The sequence below is a fragment of the Petaurus breviceps genome, unplaced genomic scaffold (genome assembly GCF_028583685.1).
Source record: "Petaurus breviceps papuanus isolate PSGF00001 unplaced genomic scaffold, PetGlider_PUasm1.0 164, whole genome shotgun sequence".
Lineage (NCBI taxonomy): Eukaryota > Metazoa > Chordata > Mammalia > Diprotodontia > Petauridae > Petaurus > Petaurus breviceps.
Genome location: NW_027185735.1, coordinates 14,647,700 through 14,665,090, shown reverse-complemented (window position 1 = coordinate 14,665,090; position 17,391 = coordinate 14,647,700). Strand labels below are relative to the sequence as shown.

The 17,391-nt window shown below is 44.1% G+C and overlaps 2 protein-coding genes across 2 annotated transcripts in view; one reads left to right on the top strand and one right to left on the bottom strand.

Moving 5' to 3' along the window:
* Positions 1–11,485, top strand: part of SPTB (spectrin beta, erythrocytic) — a 168,991-nt gene extending 157,506 nt beyond the window's left edge. Inside the window, exons 33-36 of the mRNA XM_069082374.1 lie at positions 2,834–3,063; positions 5,810–5,983; positions 6,650–6,692; positions 7,635–11,485. Coding sequence (XP_068938475.1) covers positions 2,834–3,063; positions 5,810–5,983; positions 6,650–6,692; positions 7,635–7,802 — 615 coding nt within the window. The 3' untranslated portion in view covers positions 7,803–11,485. The remainder of the gene's footprint in view (positions 1–2,833; positions 3,064–5,809; positions 5,984–6,649; positions 6,693–7,634) is intronic.
* Positions 11,486–15,589: 4,104 nt separating this feature from the next.
* Positions 15,590–17,391, bottom strand: part of PLEKHG3 (pleckstrin homology and RhoGEF domain containing G3) — a 52,547-nt gene continuing 50,745 nt past the window's right edge. The window contains 1 exon segment of the mRNA XM_069082376.1: positions 15,590–17,178. Coding sequence (XP_068938477.1) covers positions 16,382–17,178 — 797 coding nt within the window. The 3' untranslated portion in view covers positions 15,590–16,381.

Genomic DNA, 17,391 nt, shown 5'->3' with positions numbered 1-17,391 from the left:
ATCATCAAAGATCAGCAATAGCATCTGAACAATCACATCTACCAATTTCTTTTAATATCTTGTTATGTAGTTTGTCTGGGCCTGGTAATATCAACTCAATAAAGAGCAGCTGGGTACTCTCTTACTATTTTCTTATTTATGATAAATTTCAATTCCTAATTAGCCATTTTTGTTCTGTTTTTTTCTGCCGCCTTGCTATTGTTTGTTACTTTTGCCCCTGCCATCTTCTCCATTATCTGATCCTTCCTTTTCCCCTTTAGCTGTCCTAAAAATGCATTGATTTTAGCCTTGGCTCATTTTGGGCTTTCACCCTTCTTCCACTGATTTTTACATGATGGTCCCAATCTTTGGTGTCTTCTTTCCCTCTCTCCAAGTTGCTCAATGAATTCATTGCACATCCAAGTGAGACCCCTTAGGCAATTTTCCCCTAGTATTCTTCAATGGAATAATTTCTATTTGTATCATTAGAATTTGGGGCTGACATACCCTATAGAATTTTAGGTTATAGTATCCTCACTATACTTTTTTTGAACTCTTTAAAATTCATTCTCTCAAAATCTGGGGTGTGAGGGAAGTTATGCTTGGCTTTCTGTTATTTAACTATCATAGACTCCCAAATGGAATGATCACTTTCTTCTAAAGGTCCAATCATTACTACATTGCAACCAATTCCTGGGAAGCTAAGTGGCACAGTGGGTAGAATACTGGCCCTGGAGTCAGGAGGACCTGAGTTAAAATCCATCCTCGTGCACTTACTACCGTGTTTCCCCAATAATAAGACACTGTCTTATTATTTTTTTTTTGAAAGAAAAACTCCAGAGGGCTTATTTTCAGGGGAGGGCTTATGTTGTCCTGCCTCAGCTCTCCTCCGCGGCACTGCTCTCAATGGCGCCAGCAAGCAAATCACTGGGGAAGAACAGGATGATGCGCTCACTGCTGCAGCTCTGATTGGATGCAGCTCAGAGCGCTGCGTGCGTTTCACCGGGGGGGGGGGCGGACGGTGCATACAGAGGGTACCGTAATGTAGCATGTAGCGCAGGGGATCACCTTCACTACAGTAGCAATCTCAATAGGGCTTATTTTCGGGGGAGGGCTTATTTTAGAGGAATCCTACACAGTAAGGGGAGGGCTTATTTTTGGGATAGGTCTTATTATCGGAGAAACACGGTAGCTGTGGGACCCTTCGGAAGTCACTTAATCCTGTTTACGTCAGTTTCCTCATCTATAAAATGAGTTAGAGAAGGAAATGGCAAACCACTCCAGTATCTTTGTCAAGAAAACCCCAAATGGAGTCATAAAGAGTCATGACTGAAAAAACTAAAAGACAACAAACCAATTCCTCTTTATTTCATACTATTCCCCTTTGTGTACTCACTAATCAAACCAACCTAATAATTGTTCTCTGACCTTGACATTCAATCCCCCATCTCCATGCTTTTACACAAGTGGTTCCATGTCTGAAAAGTGCTCCCTCCTTCCCTCCATCTCCTAGAATCCATAACTTTTTTAAAAATGCAGCCAAAGAGCATGAGGCCTTCCCTGATTCCTTCCTTTATCCTCTCTCCAGTAGCTCTTTCTCCCTGTTAAAGTATTTTGCATATTCTTTGCATTTATTTGCTTGTTACACATTTGTCTTCTTCCCTTGAGGGGAGGGATTCATTTGTATCCCCAGCATCTTGCACCATAGGAGCTTAATAAATTTGAGTTATGTCGCTCATCTAGCATTTATTAAGGGCGTATGATATGCCAGGCACTATACTAAGCTTTGGAAATACAAATACTAGTAGAAAGATAAATAGCCCTAAAAGAAGTGCTAAAATTGTTAAAAATAGAGGCATTATGGTGCAGTGGACTGAACACTGGACTTGGAGTCAGAAGTGGGGGGGAGCATTTATTAGGCACATATTGTGTTCCAGATGCTGTGCTAAGGGCTTTAGAAATATCTTCCTTGATTCTCACAACAATATTGGGAGATAAGTTGGAGATTATTTTCTCTGGTGTTTTCCATTCACTTCCCCATGTCGCTGCCCCCATCTAGAAAACTTCTACCAGAGGTGGTTGGATCCTGTCTTTATCAGCCTTTACCTGTTGACCCCCAGAGGGTGACTGAGTCTTGTTCCCTTCAGGGTCCTAGGAGTTTCTAACACTATCATTCATGAACTCCCTAGTTTGGACCAACTAGCTGACATCAACTAGCTTTTACAAAAAGGCATTTACTGAGAAGTCAAGGACATAAATTACAAAAACATGCTCCAAGTCATGGGTACACATTCTCCTCTGCACACACATACTGGGTTTCAGTTTCTTCACCTGTAAAATGAGGTGGGTTAAACTAGATAATCTCTATTTCTCCTAATAGTTTAGTACTAAATCTATAATTCTGTGAGACAGTATGCTGTGTCTACATGACAGTGACAAGGGTTGGGGAGAGGATGATGGAATCTGTTAATAACAGGTGATGGGGAACTGCTTGGATGGTCAGGCATGCCAAAGTGAGGTTTCCAAGATAGCCAGGACACAGTAAAGGAAACCAGAGAGGAAGAAGGGAAGGCTGTCCTCCTATTCCCACTTCCTAAGTCTGCAGAGGTTTACTACTATAGGACCAGAAAGGGGACATACACATGGTCCAGGTACTAAGGATTGAGGTAGTGAGGGTTTGGGTATAAATGTGCCCAGGACCTGGATCTCTCTTCCCAGACCTGCCTGCAAAGGAAGAGAATAAAGAACCCATGCTTGATGGCTCTTTCAACCCCTCTGACATGATTGAACCACTGCATCATCCATGAAACCTTAGCCACATTCAGTAAGGTCTGTGTCTCCTATTTGTCACCAGACACAGGAAGAAAACAAGCCAACGCACCAGCAACAGGAAGAGAGAACAGGCAGAGAAGAGAAGTTGACCCTGGAGCCGCTTTTCAAAGTTCTGGACACACCTATGAGTGAGAGTGAGGAGACAGCAACCACCCTGCCTGCCCAGCTAGACCGATCCCACAGCATGCAGATGGAGGGTTATTTGGGCCGCAAGCATGACCTGGAAGGGCCCAATAAGAAGGCATCCAACAGGTGGGGGGCAGTAAGGGACAGGAAGGACAAAGGCAGCCTCATACATAGAATGATTTAAAGAGTTCTCTTCTTTCTCCTAACCATCAATCGATCCCTGATATTCCATAACTAGAGATGCATTAATTTGTCTGAAAGCTTCTTTTCTTTGCAAATGAAAATACCACCAAGAGCATTAATGCAGCTATGATGGAGAGATAATTGCACCTGGGCTCAGAAGGTCTGGGTCTGAATTCCTATCATGCTATTTAGCGTCTATGTGGTCAATTAGTACTTTTGCCTCAGTTTCTTAAGCTATAAAATGAAAAGATTGGAGTGAGCTCTAATGTCTTTTCCACCTTGAAATCCTCTGATCATATGATCTCTTGGCCTATGAGAATTGAGGGAGAGCAGGAAGATATATGATACTTTAAGAGGAAGGTAAAAAAGAAGGAAATAGATGACAAAAGGGGAGGCCTGGGGGTCTGAGAACAGAATGTGCTACTCAGTTTGTTAAGGGCTGATTCTGCGTCTTCACTTTGGCCATAAAGACCTCCTTCTCCCTCTTTCCCCATCAGATTCCAGACATCTTCCTTCACCACCAACAGGAGATAGATTCAGCAGCAGGCTAGGGTCAAAGATAAGGGGAGATAGCACAATAACACCTCTGTCAGGAGCCCCACCTTGCCTTCTGGTCTCTGAGCTGTGAGAGATGCCAGGCACACCTCAGGTTCAGCAGTGGTCCCCCCGATACTGGGTTAAGAAAGGGGATCCTGCTAGGATTTGTACAAATCTTCACACAACTAGGCCGCTACTGGTCTGTCTGAAAGCACAAACCATAACAGTGACTGGACAGGTGTAGCAGCAAGCACCCCAAGCGTCCTCAGGGTTTGCCGCCACCACAGGTTCTTGGATCTGCTTTGTTAAAGGAAAGCAACTCAAAATAGGTTAACAAGCTTACTTTAATCAGTCAGATATGTATCGTTTACCTCGTTCAGTGGAAAAAGGTCAGCACCCCAAACTTCAGAATATACAGACAGTATTATCAAGACAGAAACAGATCAAGTACACAGCTTTCCAAACCGTGCAACCATTACATCCATACCAAACAACATCTGGGTTTCAAAGCCGGGGGACTCTCAACAACGGCTTCCCAGAATTCAGATCAAATCACAGAACACTTCTCAAAGTGAGTCCCAAAACAAAGCTACACATCAGGGCTTATATAGCCTTCTCCTGGGTCAGAGAATGTAACAACCTTATTGACTCACTGGCCAATCAAGAAGTATCTACTGAAAAACAAGCCTCCCACCCCAGGCTTCAGGTGCACTTTAGCCTAGGGGCAGGGAAGATCTTTAAAATTTACATTCGCATTACAACAGGCTGTGACCAATTGACCTGAAACTTTCCATGGCCTTCACCTGCTCCTAGTCCTTCATTCCAGGGGTTTCTCTGGAGCAGCAGGGGGTGAGATCCAAGGCAGGCTGGGTAATCATTATGTACGCAACTCCCATAGCCTCAGGACCCACCTAGGGAAACCCTGGGGGCTTCATGCTATTCTCATTTTACTTGCAGATCCTGGGGGCCACTCACATCCTGGTCAGATTCCTTGGGCTTAATCCCCTAGCAGAGGTCTGTGAACTTGCTTATTTTATATATTTTAAGATATTATTGAGAAAGGTCCCATAGGCTTCACCGGAATGCCAGAGGGGTCCATGGCACAAAAAAAGTTAAGAATCCCTGCACTAGGGCACTAAGACATATACCCTTTTCCTTACTTTACAGAACCACCTCCAATCAACCCCTGATAAGGATGCTCTTCAAAGGTCCCTCCTGTGGACAGTAGCCACAGGGAGGCCCAAGAGTCCTTAGGGATTGGCTTCATCAGGGCACGGTTCGTCCCAAGGTTCTGAAGTTTGCTACATTCCCAAGTCTAAGAAGTAGTAAAATGAATCTTCCAAGACCAAGGAGGCCAGAACTTCCCTCTTCTGATTCAAATTTAGTTTGGTCCAGCTCTCCATAAAGAGGCATTTTGAATCAGATGGGCCCTTGCTGGATGAGTCTGCTATCTGTTCCACATTATCCTCACTTAGTTGTGTCCTCTTCAAGGAATAAACTTTGAGATACAGTAAGATAGCAGGCCCCATGGTATGGTGGTGGAAGTCACAGGCCCTAAGTTAAGAATGTCAAGGTGGAAGTCTTTCACAAAAGATCTGGTGTCTAATGCCAGCTCTTATGGTGAGAGATGAAAGAGTAGGAAATTGTGGTCGGAGAGAGGAATTTCAGAGGTTAAGTTCTTGAAGGCAGTATAATTCTGGGTGATGGTGAAATGGACAGTAGGACCAGGCCTGTAGGTAGCAGAAGTGCAGGTGCAGGTCCATAGAGTTACTTTGTGACCTTGAGGAAATCATTTAATGGCTCTAAACCTCAGTTTCTTCAATTATCCTGTCCTGCTCACAGAGAAAATGGGATGATCATCTGAGATTAACTGTGGGAAGGCACTCTGAAAACCGTAAAGCATTGTGAGGTATTGTACTATTATGAGCCTCAAATTCTAGGTCTGCTACTAATCTACTATGGCACTTGGGTGGGACTTTTCACCTCTGTGCTAAAGTGGTCTTGTCAAGTGAGCATAACCTCCCTACCTTGAAGTGCTGTGTTGAGGCTGAAATGAGATTAAAAAAAAAAGTTATACCAGTATAAAAATTATTATTAAGAACTTGCATCTGGGCCCAGGTGATCAGAAATTATGTTTTTTTCTCATTGTCAGGTCCTGGAATAACCTGTACTGTGTGCTCAGAAATAATGAGTTGACATTCTACAAGGATGCTAAGAATTTGGCCATGGGGGTGCCATACCATGGGGAAGAGCCTCTGGGTCTGAGGCATGCCATTTGTGAAGTTGCTGCTGACTATAAGAAGAAGAAACATGTCTTCAAGTTGAGGTGAAGTCATGTGGCAGGCTGGGGCAGGGACTTCTACCTTCAAGAGTTTTCTAGGCCCAAGACTTAGAACATCTCTTCAAAGCTGTGTGGAATTCATGTGGGTGGAGGCAGCTGGTAATTCAGACAAGGTGCTGACTGAGAGGGGTATGGCTACATGTGAGGACTGTCTAGGGTCAAAGAGCATAGGGTTTCCTGGGTGAGGTTGACCTTGCTAGTTTACCAGAATTCTTAGCTCCATCTGTCATTTTCAGTCCCTGGGACAATGGGGAGGGGAATTGAATCTTAGCTCTTCCCTCATACCCCACAAGAAGACTGAGTAGTCCTGGGAAGTTTGTGCTGAGTTCATGGCTTCCACCCACGCCAGGCCAAGGCAGATGTATCCTTACCTATGTGGCCTGATGAGGCCACAAACCTGCTGACTTGAGCTATAGTCTGCTCAAGAATGGAATCCGTCTTAGGACCAACCCAATAGGTTCTAGGGTCAAATGGCTCTGTGTTCTACTTCAGCCTGAGGCACATTTCTTTGTAGAGGTTGCTGTGAGGTGGAAGAAGTCTGAGAGAAATGGGAAAATAGAGTTCTTCAAAGATAGGAACTAGCTTCTTGCTTAATCTGTGTTGGGGTCTTATAAAGGCAACCACAGGACAAGAAACTCTTTCTCATTCCAGGTTGAGTAATGGCAGTGAATGGCTTTTCCATGGCAAGGATGAGGTAAGTTCAGAATAGAAAAAGCACAAATACTTCTAGAGCAGGTAGCATTATGCAGGCCACCATAGGTTGAGGTAGAGGTGAAAGGTGGAGGAGTGTGTGGTTATACCCCTTTAAGCACAGGACTGGCCTTAGTCTAGTACCAGAGGGGGATCAAAGCTGCCTGTCCCCCCCATAAAGCACATCTGGTCTTATCTTATCCCAAACATCCTATGGAATACACAGTAGCCTCCCTTGGGCTCCCTTAGCTTCAGACAATTTTGTATGTATATTTCATATATAAGTATATACATGCATATATATATACACACATATATATACACATATATTTGTATATTCTATTCTGTGTCTGTCTGTACATATGTGTAAATACATCTGTGACCTCCCCTGAGGGAAGGCGTACCCACATTAGGTAGGGTAACTACCTTGTTTTCTAGTGTTTTCCGAAACTCAAAACTAAAACATTGTAAGACCCCATGAAGCACAAGGATGGCCCAGCCATGCCTTTGCTTTAGTCTTGCCCCATTTTCAAAGGCCAGCTTTGGCTACATAGTCAGTCTTCTCTTCAGTCTGACTTCATCTGGGGCAGTACTAGGAGGTTCTTGAGCAGTATTGTTGGGAAAGGTGAATTTGAGCTTTCGTGTTCCTCTTTTATTGATGTACTTATTTTCCTTACATATATACATGCATACCCACATACACAGACCAAGTAACATAGACATGGTCTCTTCTGCTTTCTACCCAGAAGCCACTGGGTTAGGGTGATTACTATACAATTTCATGCTAGCATTCAGTGATGTCAGCATTCATTGATGATCACAGTGATGACTAAATCTGTAACTGAGGGGTTGATTCATAACATACCCTCTTTCCAGGATGTAGGGGATACTTAACTCTAGCTCCCTCTGTCACACCTCTCTTCCTTTTCTCTCTCCCCTTCCACAGGAAGAGATGCTCTCCTGGCTTCAGGGTGTGAGCACAGCTATCACCGAATCCCAAAGCATCCAAGTTAAGGCCCAGAGCCTCCCCCTACCCTCCATTACCGGCACAGACACCAGCTTTGGAAAGAAGGACAAGGAGAAGAGATTCAGCTTCTTTCCCAAAAAGAAATAGCTCATTCCCCTATTCCTTTGTGGGATGGGGGCAGGTGAAGGAGAGAGGTGAAGGGTTCACCTTGGGCCCCCACCCCATTGGACAACATTGATTCTGCTCAGGATGTTCAGTGAAGAGGCTCCCAGCCCAGGCCAACCATCGTTCCCCTCCTCAACCTTCCACACCCCACTGTCCAGGCAGATTGCCTATTAGCTTTACCTCAATCACAATCCACTGGCCACTACCCACTCAATCCCTTCTTCCCCCTAGCCCCATAGACCCAACCATTGTCTGCAGCCCAGTTCATCCCCATGTGGTCATAGGAACTGAGGATCAGTCTCAGCCCAGGTCTGGGAAGAGGAATAAGCTGGACTTAACTGGAACAGTCTAGAGAATGACTTTCATTTCTTCTTAGCAGTAACACTGCACTACATAAGGGGCTTCACCATTCATCCCACACCAGGGCCCTGTGGCATGGTCTACCTTTGAGGGCAAAGCTGGGATTACACTCCCTAACTGCTGTCCCTTTCCCTCTCCTAATTTAGGATGGGCCTACTTTCTACTCCTTTCAATACCACTCCCCCATTCAGTTTGGGAAATCACTGAGGTAGGAGAGAGTTTCTTTGACTTGAGACATACCCAGAGAGAGGAAAAGGGTCCTATGTAGGACAGACACCTTTCCCCTTACAGGTTCCAGACAATTAGAGGAGGAAGTCCTTCCCTACACCTTAATCAGACACCTATATATCCTGTGTCCTTGAGCTATGTATGGATTCACCAACCTTACCCTCTCCTCTAGGATGAGGGTTCCTTTAATAGGTGTCCCATACTACTTTCTTCTTCCTCTTGCCCCTAAGCAACCTTTGGTTTGACTGTATTCTCACACCCATTCATCCTTTCAGTGGTGGGCTTGGGAGAAGAGAGGAGACCAGCAGCCCAGCTCCTGCTCTGTCCCAGGATAAGCACCCTGTAGCTTAAGGACAACCAGAATCTTAGCATTTGGACAATGAGTAAAGAAAGGTTACAAAACCGTGAATACTATCCAGGTCCCTAGGTTTCCCCAAGAAATGGGGCCTTCTCCTCCAGTATTATCCACTTCTCCCCTCCCTACAAAGCTTCTACTCATAAGGCTAGTCTTCTGGGAATCCTTCCTGAACTGTATAACTAATTGCTAGCAATTTGCCTAAGTCAGTACCTATTACTTGGGTGGTAGGAAGAGGGGACAAGAGAGCTCTTTAAAAATGGTTAGAGCTCCTGACTCCCAAGCCCTAAGAGACCGATCCCTTGAGTCTCTGCCTTTGCTCTGGGTTTAAACCTCTTCAGCAGATCAATCCAGCAGCAGTACATATATATATATATATATATAAAACTCATATTCAGGGCCCTTCTTCCTTCCATGCTGATCCAGGCCCCTTGAGGAAGTAACAGTACAGGTTCTTCAGACTCCAGATGTACCGCAGTCATGGGGGCCTAGAAAACGCTCCAAAGCTGAAGACTCCATTGCACTCACTCTTCCTTTCCAGCTGGTACCCTTGAAGGGTACCAGATTAGTGGAAAGCCCAGAGCATGTCATCCCACTGAGACAGAGGTTGAGAATCCTACTGTGCCTAGGGAATCATGGATGCCACTGACCACCAGAGGTGAGCAGTCACTGCATGTAGCTGAAATACCACCTCATGCTAGAATTGGAGCCTGTTAGGAGGTGAGCACAGTAATGGTGCATTCATCCATCCATGAGGCTTCAAAGAGGAACATCTTTCAGAAGGGAAAGGCCTTCAGTCCTGAAGGGGACAGATGGGTGCAGAGTTCATCCTCCTCCTCTGCTCACAGATAAAATTTGAAGTCTGTACATCCTGTAGTCTCCCAAGAAAAGCCTTCTTACACAGGACCAGGGCCATTCCTGGAGGCCAGAGACTGAATTGTACAAGTCTCCCCTTCCATTGTTCCACTCTTGAGAGCAATGTGACTCTAAAAATAGGGGTCAGTGATGAAGTGGAGGTTGCAGGCTCCAGGGCCAAGCACAATAACATTTCCCCAAGGGGAAAGAATAAGTGGATTAGGCCTGGAGTCTGAAGAGGAAGGCATCCTCATTCTCACAGGTCCAGTGAAAGGACCTGCAGTCTCACTGTCTTACCGAAGAAATGGAACCAGAGTTAACTTGAAATTCCTTATGAAAAGGTGAGGGCTCTGCTGGGGCCAGCACTGTGGGTGGATACTGAGCAACAGCAGCTCAAGCTGTATCCACTGTACCCAGAAGCCTTCAGAGGTACCCATTTGGCCTACACCTCTCAAGTTATTAACCCCTGACCATTGGTGATGGGAGAAGGCGTCATACGGGAAAGCTGTATGGTTTCTGTTCTTTTGCTCTGGCATTACCCCAAGGTATATTTCATGTGGAACCCACTATAGGAGGGATTATTGATCAAAGAACATGGGAAATTGCTTGATGGGAACCTAGCTTTCCCAGAGTGAGTCTTTCCACTTTAGGAAGTGAGTCCTCTTTGGGCCTTAGGGATCAATGACATGACCTTTAGTTGGCATCAGATCTCTTAATTTATCCAATTCCAGTTCTCTGTTGGCCACCTAGTATTGTGGTCTCTGGTGTGTAGCATTCCACTGCAGTCAGGGGAATATGAAATGGAAAGGCACCTTCCTGGCCAAAAATAAAAATAGGTGAGACAGCATTTGGCATCTACAAAAACTAGTGCTAGTCAAGCGTCTTACGGAGAAGCTTCTCATGACAGCAGTTTCCTCAATATTTCTATGGGGGAATTCTTAAGGACTTACCTGGGGCTGGAATGGGGGTGGGGTGGGGAGAATGCCATAAACTATTATCTTCCCCATCCCATGCTACCCCAAACAAAGGGCACATTCAAGAGAAATAAACACCCCACCCCACATCCCTAGGAGAGCTCATGGGGGCAGCTAGCTCATTTCAGCTATGTGAAATGCCACCTTCTGCTCATTTCCATCTCTGTCATCCTGACTACCACCTTTGGGCAGGAGACAGAACCAGGCTGAAACTACAGGGCAATTTTCTCCTTATGGGATAGATAGATCACACACCACTGGGACTGAGCTCCAGGTGAGCTACCTAATTTTCTTACATTTTCTACTTTGTGGTCTTTTTCTTTCATCCTTTTGCTGTTATCAGGTTCACAATCCTTTCCCTATTAGCCCAACAGGCTTTTCTTCTCTCTAGAATGGTTTTTTGAGGGAGTGGCTCAGTTGATTCTCATCTACCCATTTATCCCTTGCTCCCCTCATCTAGATGTTGGCCCTGGGCTGGACCAGTATGATGCAGGGAGGGACCTCCAACTCCCTATTTGGTACTCTGGCACAGGGAGGGGACATGTGGCTGATACATGCTCTAAACCATTCTGCTTTCCTGCCAAGCTCAAGGAACCCAGAGGGATCCCTGGAAAAGATTACAGGAACAAGGAAGAGGAGGGAAATGATGTCAGCTCATCAAAACAGCTTTGTACCAGACAAGAGAACTCAGGGAGGGTGGGTGGGGTGGGAGGGGAGCCCTGAGAATAGTGGAGCCCAGTGAGCACAGACCCTCCAACCAGCTGGGCACTGATCTCCATCTGCTCAAATGTGCTTCCACTTTCCAGAGAGGAAAATCAAACCCGAGTTTTTGCTTGGGAAGAGCTTCCCAACTCATTTAATAGTTTTTCTAATAAACGAATAACTCCCTGATCTCCTCTATTGTTTCGTGTGTTTGAATGGTTCCCTTGAATAGGGGGAAGGGATTGGATAGGAATGAGGAGAGCAAAGTCAGTAAGCAAGAAGGAAAAACTAAGTGTTCTATACTGCAGCTGGTAGAGCCTGAGAAATAGTGAAGGCAATATCAATGGCCTCTGTACACAGTTGGAAGCTCATTAATAAATTGCACAGGTAGGCACTCTCTTTTCTCCCTTCTCCCCCAATAGGTTAGACACATTCTAATCCTGTGGTGCCTCCTGAAGCCAGTTAGAAACATTTCACAAAGGGGAATGACAACACCTTAGTACCACAGGTACCAGGGGCCCACATTTCCGGGGTGTCCTGTTAACGATCATGTCTTTCCCTAGCAATACAGTAACCTATCTGCTAACCTGTGTATCTGCAATGTGATGGAGAACCAGAAAGGACTGGCCCCTTGAAGCCAAACAAAGAAAGGCATCAAGCCCAACTACAGTTAATGCCCTTCATCAAAAGGAGAGTCCTTCAGGGTTTTATCCAAATTTGATTTACTCTTTTTTTTTTTTTTTTAACAATTCTAATATTACTTGTTTATCTGGATTCTAAAGCTACAGCAAATTAGCAATAAATTAGAAGCCAGAAGGGCTGCTATAGCGATAGGTTAAGAATAGTGAGAAGAAAAAGCCAACAGACTGACAAATGGATTTTATTTTTAAACAGAACTAAAAAAAAAAAAATCCATAGCAATCTGAAGTCATTCAGTATAGTGGGGGGAAAACATTGCCTCTGCAATTCAGTTGGCCCAAAGAGCACCTACTGTTTTATATAGTAAAATAATTAGTGTCATAATGGTGATCTTCAATTATTCTGAAAAATTATACTCAGTGTACTGTGAAATAGGTATAAATTTCTGAAAGATTTCTATCCAAATTAAAATTTTTGGTCCTTAAAGAAGCTACTTGTAAAATTCATTTATTTCAAATAATTCATTCCTTAAGGGAAAACCTTGGCAGGCCAAGTTTCACACTAAAGATGGGGATTGGCAAAGAAGTGGTGCTTCTGGGTTCTTAAAGGCTATATAGATGAAACACAAGTTCTGAAAGATGTTACCAGGTTGGAAAGGTTTATGGGAAAGGCTTTACTTTGCACTTAATATGGCTCTGCAACCTCGTCATCCTGTTTTTACCTGCTTCCTATATGCACAGATGCTCTGCATCAGGAAAGACTAGCCAAGGTGAGGCTGGTTCATAGTGAGAAAAAAATATGCTCATCATCAGGCAGGGAACACTTTGGAGACACATAGACTTTAGGGCTACAAAGAGCCTTTCATTTAATCTCATTTTACAGAGGCTACATAAAGGGAGCCACGGTCAGAAAATCTGAAGCCAGACTTTCTAACTCCAAATCCAGCCCTTTCCCACTACACAATACTTCTAACTGCTATCCCTTACTCTCTGGTACCTAATCCAGGCCCAATGCCACTCTAGTCTAGGTAATAATAATATAGTATGTACATAGCACTTTAAGGTTCACAAAGCACTTCATAAATATTTAATTTTATCCTCATAACCACCCTAAGGTGCTATTATTATCCCCATTTTATAGATGAGGAAACTGAGGCAGAGGTTAAGCTATTTGACCAAGGTCACACCACTCATACATGTCTGAAGTTAGAACAGCAGTTAGAATTTGAACTTGGGTCTTCTTGACTCCAGGTTCAAAGTTATATCCACTGTACCACCTTATCACCCTAAGAAATTTCACCATAATACTTCCCTATTCAAAAATCTCTATTTCCCATTATCTGCAGAAAAAGGTTCAAACTATTCTGCCTGGAATTTAAGGCCCTCTATATCCTTCCCCTTATCTTATCTCCCATACTGTCATATATAAATGCTTTCCTCATTATTCCCCAAATAGCTAAAGCTTCCTAGTCTAGTTCCCATAGTTAAATGTAATGACCTTCATCCTTGATTCCATTCAATTTCACCTCCAAGACCTTGCTTCAATAATCCCCTTAAGCATATTCAATCTTTCCTCCAAGGACACTTCTCACCTGCCTACATCTCTCCCAACCTAAAAAAGCTTTCCCTTTGTCCTTCACCCACTTTAGCTATTTACATTCCTATCTCTTTCCTTTCCTTCATGGCCAGATTTCTTGGAAAAACATTTCTCCCGGATGCATTTCTTCTCAGCATTCCCTTTATCCTCAAACTGTGTAGTCAAATAAGTCTTCTTGCTCCATCACTCATCTGAAATGGTTCTTTCAAAGGTCACCAATGACCTCCTCATTGCCTAAATCCAATAGTCTATTCTTACCTGCCCTCTCCCTTGACTTTCCTAAAACATTTAACACTGTTAACCACCTCCTCATTACATGTATACTCTTCTTCCCTTAGCTTCAGAGATGCCATCTGCTCCTGGTTCTATTTAACCACTCCTTCACTGTTTCTTATGCTAGTTCATTCCTCCTGCCTCCCCCCCTTAAGATTATACCCGAGATCCTGTCTTCACCCCTATTATTTATATATATAACATAATAATTATATATATAATAACATTATATATATATAATTTATGATTTTGTGACATCATACAGTTCCAATTGCCTACACCAAGGGGAAAGAACATGGAGGCTAAGAACTTGAGCTCAAATCCCACGTCTGACACTATCTATGTAACCCTGGTGCATCATTTAATCCCCCTTGACCTCAGTTACATCTTTAAAATAAGATGGCCTCTGAAACTTTTTCCAGTTTTAGACCTATGATCACCAGCTGGAAGTATTAGTACTCCCAAACAACATATTCACCAAAAAAAAAAAAAAATTCCTCCCCAAATGTCCAATTTTCCTAATTCCCTATGTGGCACCACTATGCCAAAAGATCTGATCATAAAAAATTAGTCTGTCATGGTCAAAACCTTGGTATTTTACCTCTCTCTTCCTTCCCACCACCAATTGTCTATAAAATCCCCATCTATTCTACCTCCATGATTTTTCCCAACTTTTCCACCTAGGGCAGACCCACACTGCAATACTCCTGAATTGGTTTCCAAATAGTACTCCCATGCCCTCCCATCCACCCTCATACAGCTTCCAGATTAATCTTCCTTATGCATAGATCTAGTCATGTCCCTTCTCTGCTTAACATTCTTTAGTGCATTTCTGTTACTTTAACAAGCAGAGTTAAATATTCTTAGCCTAGCATTCAGCAATTCGAAGCCTTTCCTGTCTTCTCTTCCACTTCTCCAGCTGTCTTCCCAATTGTCCCCGGCACTCTCCCACTGTCATCCCTAATGCTTTGGCTTACATTCCCTCACACCTCTGTGTTTGAAATGTCAACTCCACTTGCATTCTTACCTGTCTCTTGATGCCCAATTCAAAGGCCACCTTCCATGACCATTCCCCTGATCAATAACCATTGTCTTACCTCCTTGCCCAGATCTCACACAGTACTTGGTTTGCACCTTTCTTACCCTATTACTTGCACAATTACAGAATCATACACATTATATATTGTATCTGTCCCTACCAGACACTCACGAGGTAAGAACAATACTGACAGCAAGAAAAGCTCACCAGGCTGGTGATGATAGAGGCAGGAAGCTGGAAAGGAAGGGACCAGAAGAGGAAAATGTATTTGGGACAACAGACCCCTACCTATATGCTGAGAGACATCTTTTTCACAGTAAACATCTCACTACCTATCTTCTCAAGGTTAGTTCTTATATATTCTGCTTGCTCTGCGAAGCAGAGATCCTAATATCAGGATGTTAACTCCATCTGCTCAAAGGGGAACTGAACTAAGGAGCAGAGCATTACAGAGAACAAATTCTCTATTCAGTCCAGTGCCCTCAATTCTCCAGAACATTTCCTTCCCCAGAGAACAGAAGGGCATGGCCCCATAGGTAAGGCAACACCAGTCCCTCTTGTCTCAAGCTCTGAGGCAATAATTCCAACCATTGACTGGCCTACTTCTAATTCCTAATAATGAGGCAGGAGAAAGGGTTGACTGATCAGCAGTGGTTATTGCACCATTGGCAAGGCATAAAATGTGTGTACATTAGAAACAACCATTGGGTCAGCAAAGCGACCCTCAAAAGTACCTGGACTGAGTCAATTACATTTTATTTATGTATTTATTTGTTTACTCATTCATTTATTTATTTTGCAGGGGGGAAGGCATGGCAATTGGGGTTAAATGACTTGCCTAAGGCCACCTAGCCATCCCATCAATTACATTCTCAAAAATAGGAAAGGGGAAGAAGGAAATAAAAAACCACATACATACATACACATATACACACCCCACAGGATGGAAAGTAATAAATTATTGTTCAAGTCCCAGACTTCTTTTCTCCCTAAATCCTTGGAATGGGAGCATTTGATAAAGGAAATCCTCCTAAGCCACCTTCTCACATTTTTCTTCTGGGTACACTCTTCAGCCTGGCAGTGGCTGGCAAGATGCAGACCATGTCCTGTGGGTACCTCTCCCTGGAGGGAAGTGAGCTTAAATATTTGGTCTTATACGAAAAGAGAAAAACATAAAAGAGAAATAGCCCACACAGACTTCTGATGTAACAGCATGGAGACTGGTCCTGCTGGCATAACAATGGTCTCAACCCCTAGGGAGCTTTTTAGCCAGCGGCACACGGTGGCAGGCCACAGCAGATGCTAAAGATACCAGCAGCACCAGGGCCTACGTAGAAGGGAGAAGAGAGACAGAGGGCGCAGAGCAGCCAAAGGTTTACTCCACACAACCTGGTGTCAGAAGAGAGGAAGGCAGATTGGGAAAGTTGAGGGTTATGAGTTGGGATGCAGGTAGGGAAGTCTGAGAAGGTCCATCACACACAGGTATAGCTCTTCTCCCATCTCAGCAGCACTTCCCCTTCTTGCTCCCAAGGAACCTAATTCAACCATTTGAGTTCAAGGTCTGAAATTTCTCCCTCAGGTTTCTCACTCGGCCCTGTTGGCTCATATCAGTATCTGTATCTGTATCCCCTTGCCCTACTTGTTGAGGGCCCCGGCCCCCCTCTTCTCGCCAGCTGAACTCCTCTGATTCTTGGTAAGCTTTGCATCGTTCCACTGCTGCCTTTGAGATCTTTTCCTGGGAGGTGGGGGACTGGATTTGCACGTAGCTGTCTTGCTGTTCCTCTCCTACTAGTGGCGGTGGCCCCTTCTCCAAGACAATGACTCTCTGGTTATTCTCCAGGGTCACATCTGCTGTGAGGTACAAGGCTTCATCTACATCCTGCCCTGGTGTTTGGGAGGAGCCAAGTGAAAACAGATCCTTATGGGGCTGAGGTTGAGTTCTCTCTTGGGTTCTTCTACTTGTGTGGGTATTTAGGCTGCAACAGCGACTCATCTTCCCCACTGAGGTTGGCTCCAGGATATTGTCTGGTACTGACAGGCTCCGGTTGACAGGGGGGCCTTGGCGCTGGCCTTGTCCAACTTTAGAAGCCTCGTCATGGGAAGCATACTTTGAACAGAGCTCACGGACATCTGGCCAGTGGAAAGTTTCTGTGTCAACAGGGCTGAGGGGACTGCGATTAGATGTCCAGTCTCCAGGAGAAGTAGCCTTTGAGCCAGCAGAAGGACTGTAGAAACGTCGAGGTGATCTCTCCCTTCCTAAGGTGGACTTGGAAGGACCATGTTCCAAGACCATTACTTGTTCATTATTTGAGATGGACAGTAATGGCTTCATTTTACCTATGGGGAAAAGTACAGCAAAATGAGTCCCAAGTAAGATAAAGAGAAGTAGGAAAATAAGGTTTTTACTGCTAGCTGTTAGGGGGATGATCTGATTGGTGGCTGTTCAATACATATGTGGACTAGTTGTTTTAATATTTCATTTTGTTCTTATTTAGCATTCCTGTATCAATTTTGATAGAGCAAAAGGAAAAGTCATAAGGAAATAAGGCA